The sequence below is a fragment of the Molossus molossus genome, unplaced genomic scaffold, assembly GCF_014108415.1.
Source record: "Molossus molossus isolate mMolMol1 unplaced genomic scaffold, mMolMol1.p scaffold_m16_p_2, whole genome shotgun sequence".
Lineage (NCBI taxonomy): Eukaryota > Metazoa > Chordata > Mammalia > Chiroptera > Molossidae > Molossus > Molossus molossus.
Genome location: NW_023425355.1, coordinates 130918153 through 130939459, shown reverse-complemented (window position 1 = coordinate 130939459; position 21307 = coordinate 130918153). Strand labels below are relative to the sequence as shown.

The following is a 21307-nucleotide window of genomic DNA, read 5'->3' as shown; positions in this document are numbered from 1 at the left end:
TAGAATCTTGTCCAGCATAGTAATTAAGCACCACATCAAGCAGCCCAGTATGGTGACTAAGAATCTGATTTAGGAAATATCCCACTTTGGCACTCACAAGCCATGCACTCTTGGGCAAGTAATTCAACATCCTTAAGCCCATTTCTTCCCCATTTCTTCATCTGTATTACTGGGTAACAATAGTATCTACATCTCATAACCTAAGGGGACAAGCAAGATAATCTACATGAAAAGAACTTAGTATTGTGTCTACCATGTGGTACTGTACAAAAAAATAACAGCAGTTATTAGCTATTTTACTGACCAGGGTACATCTGTGGAAGTGTCATTCAGCTTAAGTCAATGCATCTGATGATGTACTTTCCGTCTGTGTAAAAATTCAGTCTTTCAGAAAGTAGAGGAGAAATGAGAGAAACTGTTACTTTGGATCTAATCCTCACCAGTAAAACATGATTAGTAACATACCAGTAGAAGGAAGCTTTAAAGAAAGCAGCCGCGTTGTTTAGAGATCAAGAAAGGAAGGAAGGGGAATGATGCACATATTGGATAGGCAGATTTCAAGTTTTTCAAAGAAAAATTAGGATCAATTCCAAGATCAGAAACTATGTAAAGGCTCTCAGAAGCTTGGAGGCTCTCAAAAGCATGATGCGGGCTGCATAATTGCAAAACATACTGATGAGAGGAAGAAAAGAATAAAGTATCTAAAAAATCTGATGTGCTACACAGAGCTTTCTGGAATTCAGATGTTAAAAAACCACTTATAACAGATGGTAAAAAAAAACAAAAAAAAAAAAACCAGGCACATAAAATAAGTATTAGTGGAATGGAGCTATAAGAAAATTGTGAACATGGCTAAAGGCCTCTGAATGAACTGTGACTTTACAGAGCCAGACATTTAATAAATGGCATTTTAGAGGTTAAAGTAAAAAGTAGAGGCAAAAGTGAAGTCTCCCCTTAGATGAGGTGGTTAATGTAATATTAACAAAGACAAACAATCTTACTCCTATTTTATTTCCATTCTCAGCTAAGAATGTTTTATTCTTTCCAATCTGAAGATCAAATACAGTGACTAAGAAGAAACTTAAATCCAAGATGGCTGAGAAAAAAAGAGAAAAACCAGGTAGATATCCTCACTGAGTTCAAGTCATTTGATCTCACAAATCACATCCTGGGATCCTGAGAGGCTTCACAGATAAGGCTGCTTAATTGCTTTCTGTAATCTGTGTGGAATCCTGAAGAATGGGAGAGGACTAGAAACCAGACAGATTTCTCAACTGCAGACTGGTTAGCTTGATGCTGACCCTGGATTGTTTAAAAAAAAAAAAAAAAAAATAGCACTTGCTTAGAAATAAGAAAGCGCTACACACTAGGAGACTCACTAAGGAATGCAAAACTGACAGTTTCTGGTTTAATTTTTGACTATGTAACAGCATTGGTAGAGGATGAGAGAACATATCAAAGTAATCAACAAAGTTTAATCATAAAGGAACAAGAAACGCTGAAGCCCATGAACCACCTGAAAGTGCAGCAATAATTGTTAATACATGTGGGTGGTAGGGTGCAGTGGTGAGAAGTCTACAGCTTTTATCAGATACTCCAGGGATCCATGAACTTCAAATGTAAAGCTTTAACTGACTCTGTCCTCAATATGAACTAACAATGTGTGATATGATAGTCTTAAGAGTTAATAAAATCATGGACAAAATTAAAAGAATAGACAATCCCACGCTCTCCATTCATGTGAAACCACAACTAAGACAGTGTTCAGTTCCATCACCACACTTTACACATCAGCAAAATAGACCATGTCTGAAGAAGATGGCAACTGTAGTTAGGAGGAAGATTTTAGGCCAGTACAAAAAAAAAAAAGCTTTGTAATCAGAACTGTCAAGATAATGAAGGTTCATTGCATTATCTATAAGAGCACAAAACTGGGAACAATTCAAATATCTACCAATAAGACATCGGTTGAATAAACTGGTATATACCACATATAGTAGTCATTAAAAAGAACGAGGTTGATCTATATGCACTAACCCAGACATTCAAAATGTCAAATGAGCCCTGGCCGGTTTGGCTCAGCGGTTAGAGCGTCGGCCTGCGGTCCTGAGAGACCCGGATTCGGTTCCCGCTAAGGGCGCGTGCCTCGGTTGCAGTTTGTCCCCGGCCCTGGTCGGTTGTGCAGGTGGCAGCCACTCGATGTGTTCCTTTCACATCGATGTTTCTCTCTCTCTCTCTCTCTCTGTTCCTCTCTCTCCCTCCCACTCTACCTGAACAAAAAATGGAAAAATGTCCTCGGGTGAGGATAAAAAACAAACAAACAAACAAACAAAAATGTCAAATGACAAAAACTTCAGGAAAATATATAGAATAGTCTATAAAAGACAAAAATGAACTGTTTTACACAGTCAACAGTATATGCAGGGGAAAACATGTATACATGGTTAACATGTATCAGTGAGCTTCTGAGGACTTGCCCTTTTTAGGTTCCATATAGATCTGTATTTAGCTTTTTTACAGGGACACATTTTTTAAAAAGTATGTGAGGGGTGGGATGGGGAGGAGGGTGTCTGGGCGGGGGGAGGAGAAACATCTGTAACAAAGTAAATTAATAAAAATTGAAGAAAAAAAAGGTATGGGGAGCTAGCCGGTTTGGTTCAGCGGTTAGAGCATCAGCCCGTGGACAAATGAGTCGCGGGTTTGATTCCGGCCAAGGGCATGTACCTTGGTTGCAGTTTGTCCCTGGCCCTGGTTAGGTCGTGCAGGAGGCAACTAGTTGATGTGTCTCTGTCACATCAATGTTTCTCTCTCCCCCTCCCTCCCTCCCACTCTATCTAATGATGAGTGGAAAAATATCCTCGGGTGAGGAAAAATAAAAAAAGAAAAAGAAAAAAAGTATGGGTACATATTTCTCAAGTCAGGGACTGTACTTCTGGTCAGTGAGCATCCTGCCACTGGAAGTAGTCCAAGTGTGACCACCTAGCAGGGGATTCTAGTGTCACACCAGGTCTAAGAGAATGGCCTCTAATGGCCTTCCACCTTCCAACCCCAGGCTCTTGCAGATCTTATCAAACTGAGCCAGTTTAATTGCTTCTCAGAGTCATTTTCCTGTCTTTCATTTTATACACAATCTTCTGGTCCCTTTCTCCTCTTCTCCATTCATTCAATCGTGCTCCTTTGAAACTGGGGTTCCAAAGAGTTTCCAAGATTCACTTCAACTCTAAGTTGAAATCCAAATCGAACCTACATATTTGTATCCAGTCTATTCTACCTCTAAGCCCCTGATAGTGGAAGTTGAATCAGTTGAGGTAGGTGCTTATGTCATAAAAAAATATCCTAAGCAAAGAAATTTAGCTCCTACTTCTCCCTCACAAGGCCAGTAGTTCTAGATCTACCTTGCCCTTTTCCCAGAGCTATGTAGTGCTGCATAGGTTTTTCCTCTAAAACCACACAATATCAATAAGCACAACTAATTTCTTCTTTCATTATAGAAAAGTAGAATTAATGCCTGTATGATAATCCTGCACAAAGTAATTACAGATATTCTCTGCTTTGAAACAAAAGACGGAGGGCTGAAAACCTTGTGTGTGAAGGGAATCACTTAAAGTGCATCAATGAAGGGAGCCATCCAAATAGAAACGTGTGGCTCATTTTTTCATAAAGAAAGCATTTCTAACATCATTCACTCTATATAACAGTTAAACTGTCTGTATATCAGGTGCTCTCAAAAGAAAGATAAGGAAAGAATTACATTTCTTTCATGTTCTGAACTACCTTTCTTCTTCTTTTCCTTTCATAGGATTAAAAAAGTTGTCTAGTTTTAAAACTTGCAAAGAATATATTCATTTTATCACTTTTCTTGCTTTGATACTTTAAAATTAAGTTATGAAAAGTATTTTTGTCTTATTCTGAATACAAAATGAAAGCACGTATTACTTCTTAAAAACAGTGATCTGAAAATTTTAAATTGGCCGTTTCCTCCTTTAATCTTCTTTTAGTTTAATGTAATTGTGTTCATGCACATATGCATGTAGTTGAAGGAGAAAATGTGAGATACTAATTTTAAATGTGGTTTCTGTAAATACATATTAAGTCAAAGAAATAACAGCTAGCCATTACCACTGAGCAAAAATCCCATGTCTCTCCCTTCACCGTCAAAATGTTACATAATTCATTTATTAAATTATTAACCTTTAAAGGTAATTTCTATATACGCTCTTAATTATGAGAGAATTAAAATGGAACTGGCAATATAATTAAAACGTGCATTTCCACAGAGCTTATTACCTTTATTTGATTAAAAATCTGCAATTTAAAAAAATCTAAAACTGGCTGTAGTCTAACATTATTTTAGGCTTGCAGTCAGCCAATTTAAGATATTATCAGCTGTTTCACCTTTCAAAATGATTTGTAATTACCCAATATACTTATATTAAACCAAAGAAACAAATGCTGAGGGTAGAAATAATCCCTCAACTCAAGATCCCAGGTCTTAGGCTGTGAACAAGTATCTAATTTAGGTATTTCCCTTTATGAAAGGAGTCAGCTGCATGAACAGACACCTCTTTGGCCCTTCCTACATCCAAAAATGCTAACCTAATTTTTGAAATGTATAAGGTGTCCATGTGGAAGACTGGGTCCTGGCTGTCGGTTTTATCACCCTTTCTCCATGATCCAATCTTCTGAAAAGAAATATCCAGAAACAAAGCAGTTACTATCATGGGGTTTTAGTGTTAAAACAAATGGTATCTTTGGTAACTACAGCTACATTTAATATAGTTTTGATACTCAGTAAAATGTGGAGCAGTCTTCAGAACTGAAGCTTACACTGATTTATGTGAAACAAAAAAGTTAAGTGCAAAGTGCTTTTAATTAATCCCTTTGTCCTAAAAAACTGAGTTAATGACCAGGGATAAGGCTATAAAAAAATCAGTTCCTGCTAAGCATAAATCCTCTCAGTAGTATTCTAATTGCAGTCAAATACCAAATGGCAGAGACAAATATTTTGTTGTTGTTAATCCTTACCCTAGGATATTTTTCCCATTGATTTTTAGAGAGAGAGGGAGGGAGGGAGAAAAACATCTATGTGATTTAAACACATCAATTGGTTGCCTCTCACACATGCCCCGAGGCCAGGAATGGAACCTGCAACCCAGGTACCCTGCTTGACCAGGAATCCTTGACCCTTCTGTGCAAAAGCCAATGCTCTAATCCACTGAGCCACACCAGCCAGGGCTAGAGACAAATTTTAGTAAGGGCTTAAATATCCTCTCTTCTCCTAGCAGGCTATAGAGTCTAAAAACTTCAGAAGTTAAGTGACCAGAGTAAATGTGGGCGAGGGGGAAGAACCCTCAAGGACAATGTTCTAATAAGAGTTTCAGCACAGTTTGATTAGTCCTCTAGCCTGGGTTGCAGGCTCCATCCTCAGCCCCAGTTGGAGCATGTACAGTGCACAGGAAGCAACCAATCTATGTGTGATTAATGTCTTTCTGTCTCTCTCTCCCCTCCACTTTCCTCTCTCTCCCTCTGCCCTTCCCTCCCTTCTTCCCTCCCACTCTCTCTAAAAATCAATGGAAAAATATCCTCAGGTGAGGACTAACGATAAATAAATACATCCATACATACAAACATTAGCTTTGCTCTTTGAAACAGGTAAATCCAATTTGGGGATGATAATGAATTACATTTAACAGATTAGGGAATAAAATCACACTACGGGTCTGGTTATTATGAGCTAGTTCATAAAACAAATTTTGGAATAAAGCAGAATATGTCTATATAATCTGCTTCCTTAATAAGTAGCCAAAATGGAAAGATTTTATGATGATGATTAATACAATTTCTAAGGGGATCACTGGTACCCTGACTCTTACCTTACCCATATTTATGATACTGAAGATGCCCTGGGTTCAAAACTATTAAAATGTCATTGTACTAAACAATCAACATATGGCTATTTTAATGAATAATCTAACAATTTTGCTAAAAACAATAAATTATATCACACACATTTTACCAAATATATATTCACAAAATATTTTTTAATAAAGCAACTGTTTTTTAAAGACCAAAAAGGTCATAGCATCAAACTATTTAAATCTCCACACCACTGAAATTCAGAATGATAAATGTCAGGCCTTATCTATGTTAACAGAGACAAAGACCATTGGAACTAGCAAAAATACATGCCACAAACATTTGCATTAAGTAGAAACTGAAACTGAAGTCTAGTTTTAAAACTAGGAATCCACTATTGATAAAACTAATCATAACTCAAACAACTATGTCAAAAGGACAAGATTCTTACATTTATTTTCAGCTTTCTTTAATTATACAGTAAAAACCTCAGAACTGTGCTTTCAGATCTTTTACCACTTTCAGTGCCATTAAATTTCTTAGTCTATGTTTTGTTCATGCAAACACCTTAGAATTTTCACAACTCCCTAACAACTTCTAAAACAACCCAAGCTAGGCCACAGGGTTAACTGCATGCTTCCTGCACCTCTGGCAGCTATAACAGGAAGTCCTTGGACTGAGAGGCAAATAGACCCGGGGGTTCCAGTCTGGGCAGTGCCACTTGTTCTGGGATAATATTCCTAACCTTTTGGAGCTTGTGTTCTTATTTATAAAATGGAGATCGCTTGTAGACTCTACTTATGAGTGTGTACAGAACTCAGGGCATGGCCTGGCATTACAAAGTGTTCAGATAAGTAGAATTACTGCCTGTAAGGAATTCGATGAGGAAATCTGGAAGTCAGTCTCTTTTGTGACAGTCCCACAAAGTATTCAGTATAAAAGTTAAGATAGTCTGTTTTTTAGCTGGGGAGAAAATCCAGAAGAAAAATAAGGGAAAAGATACTGCAGACAAATATACCCAAAGATTTCAGCATAGCTAGAGGGCATGATTCAGGTCCCAGGAATCAATGGGAGCTTTTCCTTGGGGAGAGGCAGAATGTCTCCTTCCCTCACTTTGAAGCCATTGCTCAGATGTGATAGTTACTACCCAAAGGAAGAATTAAAATCTTCATGCCGCCCTGGCCAGTTCGGCTCAGCGGTTAGAGCGTCGGCCTGCGGTCCGGAGAGACCCGGGTTCGGTTCCCGCTAAGGGCACGTACTTCGGCTGCAGTTTGTCCCTGGCCCTAGTTGGTCGTGCGGGTGGCAGCCACTCGATGTGTCCCTTCACATTGATGTCTCTCTCTCTCTCTTCCTTCCTCTCTCTCCCTCCCACTCTATCTGTACAAAAAATGGAAAAATATCCTCGGGTGAGGATAAAAAATAATAATAATAAAATAAAAAATAAAATAAAATAAAATAATCTTCATGCTTTCCTTCACCAAGCTTTTCATTTTGTTGGGCTAGGGTAAGGATCCTGACAAAGAGATGCTATGCTACACTCAAGTTATCTTCATCAGCCACTCCACAGAATAGTTAGGTAGGTAAATTCATTTAACTCTAAACTGTACAGGACATTGCTAAAGGCTTCATTCCAAGGTAGGGATATAAATACTCAGAGTTTCTAATGAACAACTCATTCATTGAACTTCTAGAGCAGCGCTGTGCAACAGAAATATCATCAGAGCCACAAATGCAAGCCAAAGATATAATTTTATAATTTTATTTGCCCCGATACATCCAAATATCATTTAAACATGTAACCAATATAAAAATTAGTAATAAAGTAATTTATCTCTATTGTTATTGTAATCTTTGAAATATCAATTCAGACTTGTCATTTCAAGTATTCAATAGCCACAGGCAGTGACCATATTGAGCAGCGTAGTTCTAGTCATAGATATATACTAATTTTTGTATAAGAATGAATAATCGAAACAAGCCAAGCAGAGAAAGACAAGTATCACATGATCTCACTTATTTGTAGAGTATAATGAACACAGTCTGAGGAACAGGGTAGACCCAGAGATGTGGAAGTAGGGTACAGACTGACAATCCTCAGAAGGGGGAATTGCGGGGAGAGGGAAGAGATAAACCACAGAACTTATATGCATATATGCATAACTGATGGACATGGACAACAAAGCTGGGGATGGGGAGGAGGGTGTCAATGGAGGAAAAAAGAGAAATATCTGTAACAAAAATAAACTTTTAAAAAAAGAATGAATAATCTTAATTTTAACACTTTAGCTAGCTTTAATCCCAATAAATTTAATGGAATAGGTCTAAATTTTTAAAAATATTTTTGTTGATTTTTAGATAGAGAGAGAGAGGTTGGGAGAGACAAAGAGGAACATCAATGTAAGAGCAGAACATCCATTGGCTGCCTCCTGCATGTCCCCTACTGGGGATAGAACCCGAAATACTGGCATGTGCCCTGACCAGAAGTCGAACCTGAAGCCCTTCAGTGCACAGGAGGATGTCCCACCAACTGAGCCACACCAGCCAGGGCTCTAAATGTTTTTTAAAAGGTAGGGAAATTTTATGAATCTAGAAGAAACACAGAATAGTGTAAATAAAATTCTGATGATTTTAGTCATAGGATTGGACTAGGTAGTCTCCTAATATAAAAAAGAACGATAGCCCTGGCCAGTCTGGCTCAGCGGTTAGAGCATCGACCTGCAGAACGAAGGTTCTCGGGTTCAATTCCTGGTCAAGGGCACATGCCTGGGTTGCAGGTTTGACCCCTGGCTCGGTGGGGGTCGTGCAGGAGCCAACCAACCGATGCATCTTTCCTCACATTGATGTTTCTCTCTTTCTCTCCCTTCTACTCTATCTAAAAATCAATGGAAAATGTCCTCAGGTGAGGATTAAAAAAACAACAATAAATTCTAAGCTTGATCAGAGTTGTTAGATGGTTTTCCAAGACTTACTCTGGCACTGCAACAATATTTTCCTGTAACTGTATTTTAAAAAACATAATTCTAAAAAGGAGCCGTGTTAACAAGAAATATAAGGAATAGAAGAACTGAGTTAACACCTACACAAGAAAATAATCGGATAAATCCAGAATGTGAAATACAGTAAGACAATCGGTGATCTTAAAAAAAAAGAGGTGAGGGACTCTTTTAGATTAAGAAAGAATAGACAGCCCAGCCACTGTGGGTCAGTGGTTGAGCACTGACCCAAGCATCAAGAGGTCGCTGGTTCGATTTCCAGTCAGGACACATGCCCAGGTTGTGGGCCAAATCCCCAGTGGGGGGCATGCAGGAGGGGGCCAATCTATGTTCTCACTCATCGATGTTTCTATCTCTCCCTTCCTCTCTCCCTAAAATCAATAAAAAAAAATTTAAAATAAGAAAGATTAGACAGATATGATAACCAAAAGCAATGCATAAACCATGACTGGATTCTAAGGCAATTTGGGACAACTGGGAAAATTTTATTATGGACTAGCTATTAGATGGTATTAGTGTCTTACTGTGAATTTTCCTAGTGTAATGATATGGAACTTGGCTAGAAAAAAAGTCCTTATTCAGAGGAGTAGCACATTAAGTATTTAGAAATAAGAGGTCATGATGTGCCCTGGCTGGTTTGGCTCAGCGGTCAGAGCGTCGGCCTGTGGTCCAGAGAGACCCGGGCTCGGTTCCCGCTAAGGGCACGTACCTCAGTTGCAGTTTGTCCCTGGATCCTGGTTGGGTCATGTGGGTGGCAACCACTCGATGTGTCCCTTTCACACTGATGTTTCTCTCTCTCTCTCCCCCTCCCACTCTATCTGAACAAAATATCGAAAAATGTCCTCCCTCGGGTGAGGATTAAAAAAAGAAAAGAAAAAGGATAAAAAAAAAGAGAGAGAGAGCGAGGTCATGATGTTTGTAACTTATTTTCAAAGATTCAGCAAAGAAAAAATCTGTATAAGGCAAATATGATAAAATGTTAAGTTTTTGAATCTAGGCGAAAGCTATACAAATATTTATTATAATATTCTTTCAACTTTTTGTATGTTTGAACATCCTCATCACAAATGAGAAAAAAGAGGGGCAATTCTATATTAAAAGAAACATAATAACCAAATACACTGTACAAACCTAGATTAAATCCTAAAAGACAGCTTTTTTAAAAAGGACATTTTGGGACAACTAAGAAAATCAGAAAATGGAATGGACATTATATGACTATGGTTAAGTAGAGAATATCCTCACTCTTGGGAGATGAGATGCTTGCTAAAGTAGTTAGGAATGAAGCATCATAATGTTTACAACTTTCTTTGAAATGGTCTACACACCCTCTACCTAATCTAGCTAGCTAAAGCCAATGTGGCAGAATAACTATTAACCTACAAGATATGTTTATGGCCCTGCCAGTGTGGCTCAGTGGATTGAGTGTCATCCCATGGACTGAGAAGTCCCGGTTCAATTCCCGGTCAGAGCACATGCCTAGGTTTCGGGCTCGGTCTCCAGTCAGGTGGGGGGGGGGGTGCAGGAGGCAGCCGATCGATGTTTCTCTCTCACATTGATGTTTCTATCTCTTTCTCCTTCTCCCTTCCTCTCTCTCTAAAAAGAAATTAATAAAAATATAAAAGAAAAAAAAGATATTTTTATAAGTGATTATTTTACTATTCTTTCAGCTTTTTTGTACGTTTAGGAAGTCTCATAATACAAAGCTTTAAAAAAATGTAAAGCTAGCCCTGGCCAGTTTGGCTCAGTAGTTACAGCACAGCTGTGGGTTCAATTCCAGTCAAGGGCATGCACCTCGGTTGTGGTTTGATCCCCGGCCCCGGCACTGGTGGAGGTTGTGCGGGAGGTAGCCAGTCGATGTGACTCTCTCACATCCATGTTCTCTCTCTTTCTCTCTCTGTCCCCCAATCTGGAAAAATATCCTCGGGTGAAGATTTTACAAAGAAATTTAAAGCTAAAAGTAAAAAGTGCGTATCAATATTCTATTTTTCTAAATTTCAGCAGATAAGATTAAAACCACAAATCAAAACTGTCTATACTTTTCCCCACACAGGTTCTCATACTAAAAAAGAATCAGCAGCAGCCCAGCCAGTGTGGCTCAGTGGATTGAGCTTTGTCCCATGGACTGAGAGGTCCTGGCTTGATTCCTGGTCAGGGCACATGCCCAGGTTTCCAGCTCGATCCCCAGTAAGGGGTGTGCAGAAGGCAGCCAATCAATGTTTCTCCCTCACATCGATGTTTCTCTCTCTCTCTCAAAGAAACAAAAAAAACCAGTAGCACAGATGTAACATGTCTTTATGAGCATACATAATGGATATTAAAATAGCCTTGTTTGAGACCTGCAATATGATTAGCAAAGGGAAAATAGAGGGACCCTATTTTCAAGCTCAAAATACAGGGTTTGGCAAAAGTAGGTTTACAGTTGTTCATATGGAAAATAACACAATAATAAATGATAATACAAGGATAAACTGTTTTGCGTACTCACAACTGTAAACCTACTTTTGCCCCATTTTGTGTTATGGTGTAAAATAGTCCAAATTCTTACTTACTTCCTAAACAAATTGTCCATTTTAGTTTGGTTTCTGAAGTTATTAGCAGAGGTAAGGTCTTTAATCTAGCTAACCTAGTGTTTTGCAACATTTAGAAAGCCATAGATTCCTTTGATAAACATTAACTCTCACACACTAAAACAAGAATCACTACCTTCCATTTATCTTACCAGTATTACTAAAATAAAACAAACATTTTTTCATCTCTGTGGCCTTATTAAGTTTTCCTAAGAAATTAACTCAAGAAGGAAGCCTGAACATTTTCATTCTAATGAGATTCCCAATACCTGGCCAATGGGTAATAACCACCTCCTACGCTGTATATGCAAACAATCCATCAGAAGGTATAACTGATGTTTTACATGATTTACAAAACTACCCGATGGTATTAATTTGCAGCCACTGTCACTCTTGAACAGCTTGAACTGATAATTGGAATATAAAAAGGTTCTGCACCTCAGCACTTAAAAATCATTTACTGCTATCAATTATCCATCATATTGTCCCACAAGAGGGGAAATTTTATTTTCTATTTCACAAGTACTTCCATCTAGTAGGAGGGTTTTTATTTGTTTTAGTAGTGAGAAAGCATTTGTATTTAATGTATAAAGACAAAATAGGATTCCCCAGGGAAAGAGAGCAATAAAAACAGTAGAAGGAAAAAAAATCAAAACAGAGACAAATGACTTACATAGTTGGTGTAGGGCTGATTATCACTGAACAAAAATAATTCAGAGATGTATTCTTTAGTTTTAATTATTTCTGCCTTATCAGTATATTCTGAGAATAAAGGTAAAGTACCATAAAATTGAGTTCTCTATTAAAAGTATAAGTTAATGATATTTCAGAGGGAAAAGAACATGCCAAGCTATTGAGTGTTATTCAAAAGCACAATTTTGTTTATTTTTCAAATTGTGCAAATGGCCTTCTTTTGCAAATATTGTATTTTTATCACAAGGTTTGGTAACTAAAGCTTAAGAACTATTTAACATGAAGGGTGTCCACCAAAGCTTTACTAGAAAGAAGAAAAGATGCAAGAGATAAACAGAGGCCCAAAGGTAACCATGTGATTAGAAACCAATTAAGTTAAGCAATTACTGAAACTGCTTTCTCTCCTTTGGGCAAGAAAGGATCACAAGTGAGACTCTGATATAAAAATGAAAAGTGCTTATATGCAAAAAAGGCCAAGGCTATTTTGAAGAAAGACTATTTTTAAGATAGCATAACTATTACATGGTAAAATGTGCAGTTTGATCAATAGATAAAGTATTTATAATCTATTTGTTTAGAAATGCCAAAACAACAGTTTTAGACATAAACATCATTTTCATGGTTAAATTTAGTTAGTATGCACAGTGAAATGGGGAAAAACAGAACTAAGTAAGAGCAGGGGAGAAAAATCACTACTAGGGCCTATTGGTTTCCAAGAGCTATTTAATGTTTCCTTACTATATTTTAAAGCAGTGGTTCTCAACCTTCCTAATGCCGTGACCCTTTAATACAGTTCCTCATGTTGAGGTGATCCCCAACCCTAAAATTATTTTTGTTGCTACTTCATAACTGTAATTTTGCTATTGTTATATCTTAGGCAACCCCTGTGAAAGGGTTGTTCGACCCCCAAAGGGGTTGCAACCCACAGGTTGAGAACCGCTGTTTTAGAGGAATATGAAGTTGTATTAATGCATCATTCAGAATTATAAAACAACTCTAATTTCAGTGTGTATTACTTAAATTAATTTTTAAATAGAGAACTAGCCTCACACGGTTCAGATTTAATTACTTTGTGAAGAAAGAAAAGCTAAAGCAAGCTTGTAATATTTGGGGCTAAATAATTATGCTTCAACTTTAAAAGTACTTTTAAAATGAAACCACTCCACTACTTACCTGATTCTTCTTTCACCCACAAAATGTGTTTTTAAAAACCTAAATGCACAAGTTAAAACAAATTAGACTTCTTATACATAAAACTATTCTTATCAACTATTCATTCTTTTTGGCTCCTGACCAAGCCTGGGAATCTTATCTAAGACAACATACTGCCTTAACTAAATGAGTACCATCTATTGTTTTCAAATGCACTAACCTTCTCAAAAACACTGGATGGGGTCATCAAACAAAACCTGATGTTCTGAATAATGGTATCGGTATGTCTCCAGCGTCTTCTATCATGCCGCAGCCAAGACTGCACAGCCTCGTACAGCTCTATCTCTGGAAACCTGCTCAGATGATCATTATCCAAATAAGACATGAGCTTCTCAAAACTCAGATAAGACAGGAAGTCAGGCCTGGACATGAGTGGCACAAAGTTGTCTAGCAGAAAGGATTCCAGCTTCTCCCTAACTCCCTCGATGTTTACACCGAAATCATCTAAGAGTCTCATGATTTCTGCACAGTTTTCTAAGCAGATTTTTGCTAAGAGGAAAGAACAGCAGAACTTCACCACTTCTATAAGTTGAACATACATGGCAGCCTGAAGAATCTCATGAACAGTATTCATACTCAGTTCTATAGTTCCATAGTACATAAACTGAAGGACATGGCTGAAACCAGTAGCAGTTAGACCTTTTAAATGAATTTTGTCCTGATCACGCTCCCTCATGTCTGCAGTAAACATAATTCTGAAGTAATCACTCTGGGTGGCCAAGAGTGCTTTATGGGCCTGGAACTGATGATCTTCAATAACCAGAGTGACATCAAGAAGCAGTCCCTCTTCATACAGTGCTCTGAACCCAGCAGAGACACTGGTGTCATGGATGGAGGAACAGAATCCTTCCATGTCCCCTGCCATGAATCACCTGGAAAAAAAGTAATCAAAGAAAACTGTGTTAATCATTTCCATGCATTCTGAAAACGTTATTAACTTTGAGCTTAAACAATTTTTTATAATTATCTCAATTCCACTGCCTAAGTCCTAAATGTACAAGCCCTTTGGGAGAAGGTAACCTAAAGATTTTCAGGCTGTTTTTGGCTTCCCTGCCTGGGGGGAAAAATGCATTAAATATCTACCAAAAATGGTAAATTGTTAACTTACAAACAATAATATGCCTGTAACATTGATTTTACACTGTTCACCAAATATATCTAAATATGTCCCCAAATTAACATTACAGAGGATTTCTCAAATACTAAATTATGAGAAAGAGACAGAAAAGAAATTAAACCAAAAGTACACTGCTGACCTTGAAAACTCCTAGAACAGTACCCAAAGGAAAGAATCAAATATGCCAAGCTGTACACACACAGTTTTTCTTTCTAGCCTTATTTGTAATAAAAAATTGGAAAGTATTCAAAAGCCCAATAATAGATTAAATATGGTACAGTCCTATAATAGATTACTATAACAACTAAAAATGATGGCAGCAATCTACCTATTCTGACAAAGGGTATTTATTAGGTATTGTTATGTAGAAAAAAAGCAGGCAACTGCAATCTACATTGTATACTTTCAAAAATTAAATACACATGTATGTGTAGATGAGAAAAAGTCCAGAGGAATATATACCAAAATGATGTCCCTGGGTAGTGGGAGTTCAAGAATTATTGAGGTTTAACTTTTCCTTTTTACTTACCTCATTAACCTTATTTTTTAAAAATAATCATTGCTCATATATTTAAAATATGAATATATAATTTTAAAGAAAATTATAACCATATTTTTGCATATCAGAGAATTGAAGCCAAGATAGTGACATTATAATAGATCTCTTAAGTAAAGCCAAATAAACTAATTCAGTCTATTAGAGACTGTTTATGAAGTAATTTTCTCCTTTTCACACAACCCCACCCCAGGCCATCATCTATCCTCTCAACTCTCATCCTCACACAGCTCTGAGCTTCCTCCCCAATGACCCATCTTCCCATCATCCCCTAATTCCCTCCCAACCCTTTCCACTGTGCCCAGTGGAACTTTGCTTCAGTGTAAACAAATTCCCCTATAGGCTCATGCTGGTCACATAAGTTTTCTCTACAGTCTGATTTAAATGAGAAAAATACTTTTCTATATTCTTCATAGAACAAAATGCTTTCCTACAGCTTAAAAATCTACCTTCTAAACCTTCTCTTATTTTTCTACTGTCCTTTTTTAAAACATGGCCTTTCATTCAGATAAAAAATAAATCCATCATCTATTTCTCCTTGTCACTTCTCAATCACTCTGATCAATCTCTCCCACATTTCCTGATGACTTTGGCACCTGGTTAAGAGCCATTTTCTACACCTCTTCAATGTTCACATAAGATCACTCATCCAGCCCTGGCTGGTTAGGCTCAGCAGTTAGAGTGTTGACCTGCAGTCCAGAGAGACCCGGGTTCGGTTCCCGCTGAGGGCACATATCTCAGTTGCGGTTTGTCCACGGCCTTGGATGGATCATGCGGGTGGCAGCCACTCGCTGTGTACCTTTTGCATGGGTGTTTCTCTCTCTCCCTCCCACTCTATCTGAACAAAAAAATGGAAAAATGTCCTCAGGTGAGGATTTCAAAAAAAAGATCATTCATCTAAAAACCAAGAATCAAAGTTCCCTGACCACTTCATCCTACAACCTCCCCGCTTCCTCCATTTGAAAACCTTATTCCCAAACCTGTTCAACCTCTCACCACAATCCAGAAGGGGTCCACATCTGAAATCTTAACTGTTAATTTCCCAACTCTTCTTAACTTTTCCTCTCTTTTCACTTGATCATTAATCTCCAAACTTGACCTCTGTCCTCCTCCTCCACCTTAGATCTTCTGGCATGAGACCCAACTTCCCAAGCTCTTTCCTTTTTTCCCTGGTTGGTTATTTGGACCATGAGCCCTCTAGTGAAGCAAGTGGTACCACAGTCACCTGCTCTACCTCCTTCTTGAGGGGAAACCTCATTGCCAATCTCACCACTCTACCAATGCCTCCCCCTTTATTTACTAAAAGGAAGAGCATCTCTGTATGCCAGGCGCAATGTTATGTATGGAGATATGTGCATTTCAGAAATCATCTCTACACCTTGGATTTGGCAAAGCCTTCAGTTGCTTAGAGTGAAAAGGCAAGCTTCCATGAAAATGCTAAAGGCACTACTTCTCCACTCTTGTGAGCAGGCTATCACTAGACTACTGCTTTGCTTCATCAGTATGTTGTCTGTGACACCCTGTATTTAACTTCTTGACATATCAACCCATGTATTCAGTAGTTATCGTAGTCTAGTGTCATCTGAAAAATAACCAATAAACAAAAGTCTGACAGAAGTCCGGCTGGTGTGGCTCAGTGGTTGAGCATCGACCCATGCACCAAGAGGTCACCGGTTCGAATCCTGGTCAGGGCACATGCCCAGGTTGTGGGCCAAATGTCCAGTAGAGGGCATGCAGGAGGCGGCCAATCGACATCCTCTCCCATTGATGTTTTTCTCTCTCTCTCTCTCTCTCCCTCTTCCTTACTCTCTCTCTAAAATCAATAAAGAAGAAAAAAGTCTGACAGGATCTTACACAAAAATGTTAAAAATGGTTATCTTAAGGTGGTAGAGTATCAGGAAGTTTTACCTTTTTCTCCCCTTTTTGCTAATTTGTTTTCCTTTCTTATATTTTTATTGTTGAGAGTATTACATCTATCTGCATTGAACGTGTATTATTGTTTTGTAAAAGTTCATTTTTTTAAAATCTTTTTTAAAATCCTTAATTGCCACCCTGGCCAGTTTGGTTCAGTGGTAGAGCGTCAGCCCATGGACCAATGAGTTGTGGGTTCAATTCCAACTAAGGGCATGGCATATTCCTCAGTTGCGGTTCATCCCTGGCCCTGGTTGGGGTCGTGCAAGAGGCAACCAGTCAATGTGGCCTGCTCACATCGATGTTTCTCTCTCTCTCCCTTTTTCTCCCTCTCTCCCTCCTACTCTATCTGAAGATAAGGGAAAAATATCCTTGGGTGAGGATTGAAAAAAAAATCCTTAATTGCCAAATCCAATAGTTATGTCCTAGTCCTTATTTCTTAATCCTTCTGCAGCGTAGCATAACATACTCCCTCAGCTCATCACTCTTTCAGTTTCACGACACTATTTTCCTGATTCTCTATTCTTTTTTCTTTATTGATTTTTTAGAGAGAAAGGAAGGAGGAGAGAGACAGAAACATCAATGAGAGAGAACATCGATTGGTCACCACCTATATGCCCCCCACTGGGGATCAGGCCCACAACCTGGACATGTGTCCTGACCAGGAATCAAACCAGCGACCACTTGGTGCATGGGTTGACGCTCAACCACTGAGCCCTATCAGCCTGGCCCTCTTTGTATTCTAGCGCTGCTTGTTTCTCAGTCTCCTTCCTAAGCTCATTTTCCCTAAGCTATTCCTTAAAAACACCGGTGTTCCCCTGGATTCTGGTCTTGCACCTTTTTCTTGTTTTATCTAAGCACTGTGTCTCCCTAAATGATCTCATCTAAACCCATGGTTTTCGCTAATACTTACCTTTACCATTATCTTGACAATGTCTATCCTTGTACCAGTACTCTATTTACAAATCACCTGTTAGATACTTTTGGGTACCCCACAGGGATCCCAAAATTATCATGTCTAATCAGAATCATAATTCTATCCTCCCCCAATCATGTCTTTCTTTTGTATTTACCATCTTATCAAGAGGCATTCTAGGTGCATCTTTCTCCCCATTTGTCCCTAATGTACCTATAAGTTTTACTGACTGTACCACATAATATGTTCCCTTACCAAAGACAGCAAAGTATTCACAAGATGAAATTAGTATCAGTATTCTTGTAAATACTCCATTAATCCAAAAGCTATATAGTTCCATTCTAGAAAGAAAGCACAAGAGAGCTGTCTATAATTTGAAAAAAAGATATGATATATTCTAGACACTGTACTAAATTCTTGGCAGAACTACTTTACTAACACAATCAAGATTAAAGTAAGCTATCAGATTTTTCCCCCTGAATTGGTATTTTTAAATTTTTATTTTTCTTTATTGATTTTTAGAGGTAGAAGAATGGAGAAGTAAGAGAGATAGAAACATCAATGAGCGAGAACATCAACTGGCCGCCTCCTGCATGCCCCCCCACTGGGGATCTGGCCCACAACCTGGGCATGTGCCCTGACCAGGAATCAGGGATCGAACCAGTGACTTCTTGGTGCATGGGTTGATGCTCAACCACTGAACCTCACCAGCTGGGCCCCTGAATTGTTTTTAAGGATAACATTAATGAGGTTAGAATTTTCCAAGTAATCCGAGGCATGTGTACACAAATGAGTACTGGAAAACAAAAGGACCACCATACAGTGTGGTGTCTGAATAATCACATTCTTAGTTAGTGGAGGACTATCAACATCACACTAATTATCAATTTTCAAAATAATTAGAATAAAGCAACAAATTAAACTGGATGAAAAATTTGATATTTCATTATCTTTCTCAGCATCATTATGGATACCAATTATCACTCTGACTCTTCAAGATGTATTGTGGTCACATTTAATGGAGATTTAATAATAGAAGGCTGCACATCAGCGTTCATATACTTGAGAGTAGACTGCTTTGTATTTCATTAATCTGTTATTTCGACAGCGCCTAATACCATATATTTCACTTCTTGTCAAAGTAACCCTCTCTATTTAACCATTATCACTATCTCATAAGATCTCAAACAGCTAATACTCACTTTTCTGAAAAAAAGGTTCTAGCTAAAGAAAATTTTTAAGAAGAGATACTATGTTTTCTCAAAAAAAAAAAAAGCAATTCAGCCCTGGCTGGTGTGGCTTAGCAGGTAGAGCATCCCCCGTCACACTGAAGGGTCTCAGGTTCGATTCCCGGTCAAGGACCCATACTGAGGTTGCAGGTTCATCCCCACCCGGGTAGGGGTACTGTGGGAGGCAACAGATCGATGTCTCTCTCTCCCTCCCTTCCTCCCTTTCACTAGCTCTAGAAATCAATGGGAAAAAATGTCCTGGGGTGAGGATTAACAACAACAACAACAACAACAACAAAAGTCCAATTTCGAGATACTTACTATGGTAAATGCACAGGGCAAAGAAGCAAGAAGAAAAAAGAGGAGGAGGATTGGTAATATGTGAGTCAAAAAATCATAAATATGTAAACACAGTATCTGCTGTCCTCTGGGCACCCACAGCCACGGGCGTGGAGAGGGGTGTCAGGGTTCACCATCAGGCAGGTTTCCATCCTGGGATCCTGTCCCCAATCACATATGGTCAGACCCAAGTGGGAAATACGAATCAAGACAAATGCTCTTTTGTCAAAAATTTAGAAGAGAGAGAAATTAAGGGGAAAAGGAGAGAGGCATGCACTGACTGTGTAACTGGAACTGAAGCATCGAAGAGCAACTGTGGATAAAAACTTCTGCTTGCCACGTGAACTGAGTATCACAGAAAGTTAGCCCCTGCCCACCCCCCAAGTCACCACTGTACCCCCTACCCCTGCACTCTGGGTCTTCTTCCCTGGAGATTTCGAGTTGTGGGTTCTCCAGGCCTGACTCACCACGAGGATGAAGGGAGCAATGTCTCCGCCACCTAGCTTAGTGATGTGTGTCTCCAACAGTCAGGGGCTCCACACAAAATGGTTTCCGCATAAAATGGCGGACGCACAAGGTGATAGATGCACAAGATGGTGGATGCACAAGGTGATGGATGCACAAGGTGATAGGTGCACAAGATGGCGGATGCACAAGGTGATGGACGCACAAGGTGATAGGTGCACAAGATGGCGGATGCACAAGGTGATGGACGCACAAGGTGATAGGTGCACAAGATGGCGGATGCACGAGATGGCGGATACACGAGATGACGGATACACAAGGTGATAGATGCACAAGATGGCGGACACACAAGGTGATAGATGCACAAGGTGACGGACGCACAAGGTGATAGATGCACAAGATGGCGGATGCACGAGATGACGGATACACAAGGTGATAGGTGCACAAGATGGCGGATGCACGAGATGACAGATACACAAGGTGATAGATGCACAAGATGGCGGATGCGCGAGATGACGGATACACAAGGTGATAGATGCACAAGATGGCGGATGCGCAAGATGACGGATACACAAGGTGATAGATGCACAAGATGGCGGATGCACGAGATGACGGATACACAAGGTGATAGATGCACAAGATGGCGGATGCACTAGATGACGGATACACAAGGTGATAGATGCACAAGATGGCGGATGCACAAGATGACGGATACACAAGGTGATAGATGCACAAGATGGCGGATGCACAAGATGACGGATACACAAGGTGATAGATGCACAAGATGGCGGATGCACAAGATGACGGATACACAAGGTGATAGATGCACAAGATGGCGGATGCACGAGATGACAGATACACAAGGTGATAGATGCACAAGATGGCGGATGCACAAAGACGGCAGATGCACAAGATGATGGATGCACATGATAATGGATGTACAAGATGGCAGAAATAAAGAAAAGAAAGGCAGTCTTAAAACCAGGCATTTCTTCAGAGTGCTAATTCCTTCTATTGGAGAACCAAGATCTGTGTGATACCACTTTTGCACCATTATAAAGTTGAAAAAAAATACACTGAAATATCATAGGTTGGAAAGTACCGCGTGCGTGCGTTGAGAATGCCTATTTAAAAACCTGGGTTTCTTCTTGTTCATAATTTTTAATAGAAAAAGTCAGTCAACTCAGAAAGAAGAATAAAGCCGAGTTGAGAGACTAGGGAATGCTCCCTAACACCTTCATTTTTAAAGTCCCTAGGCCTAGCTCTATTTCTGCCTTTGGATTCTGAAAGAAATTCTTACATTCTTCCTTTTTACTACCTTAGGTAGGTTTTCCCTAATACAGTTTTAGAACAGAAATAACTATACTTTCTTGGTTCTATCTTTAAAATTGTTTATCATAAAATTCTCATTTTTATATGGTTTTACAGGTGTATAACATATATTCAGAGT

General features: G+C 38.9%; 1 protein-coding gene across 6 annotated transcripts in view; it reads right to left on the bottom strand.

Annotated features, from left to right (window-relative positions):
• KLHL15 (kelch like family member 15) overlaps positions 1-21307 on the bottom strand; it is a 36293-nt gene that overhangs the window by 6596 nt on the left and 8390 nt on the right. For 3 of the 6 annotated variants that reach the window (XM_036270770.1, XM_036270774.1, XM_036270775.1), the window contains exon 2: positions 13485-14196. In XM_036270770.1, the coding sequence (XP_036126663.1) occupies positions 13485-14189 (705 nt within the window). In that variant the 5' untranslated portion in view covers positions 14190-14196. Of the gene's footprint in view, positions 1-304; positions 801-13484; positions 14197-18079; positions 18103-19859; positions 19915-21307 lie in introns of those variants that run through there. The other 3 variants (XM_036270773.1, XM_036270771.1, XR_004960557.1) reach the window with 3 other exon arrangements.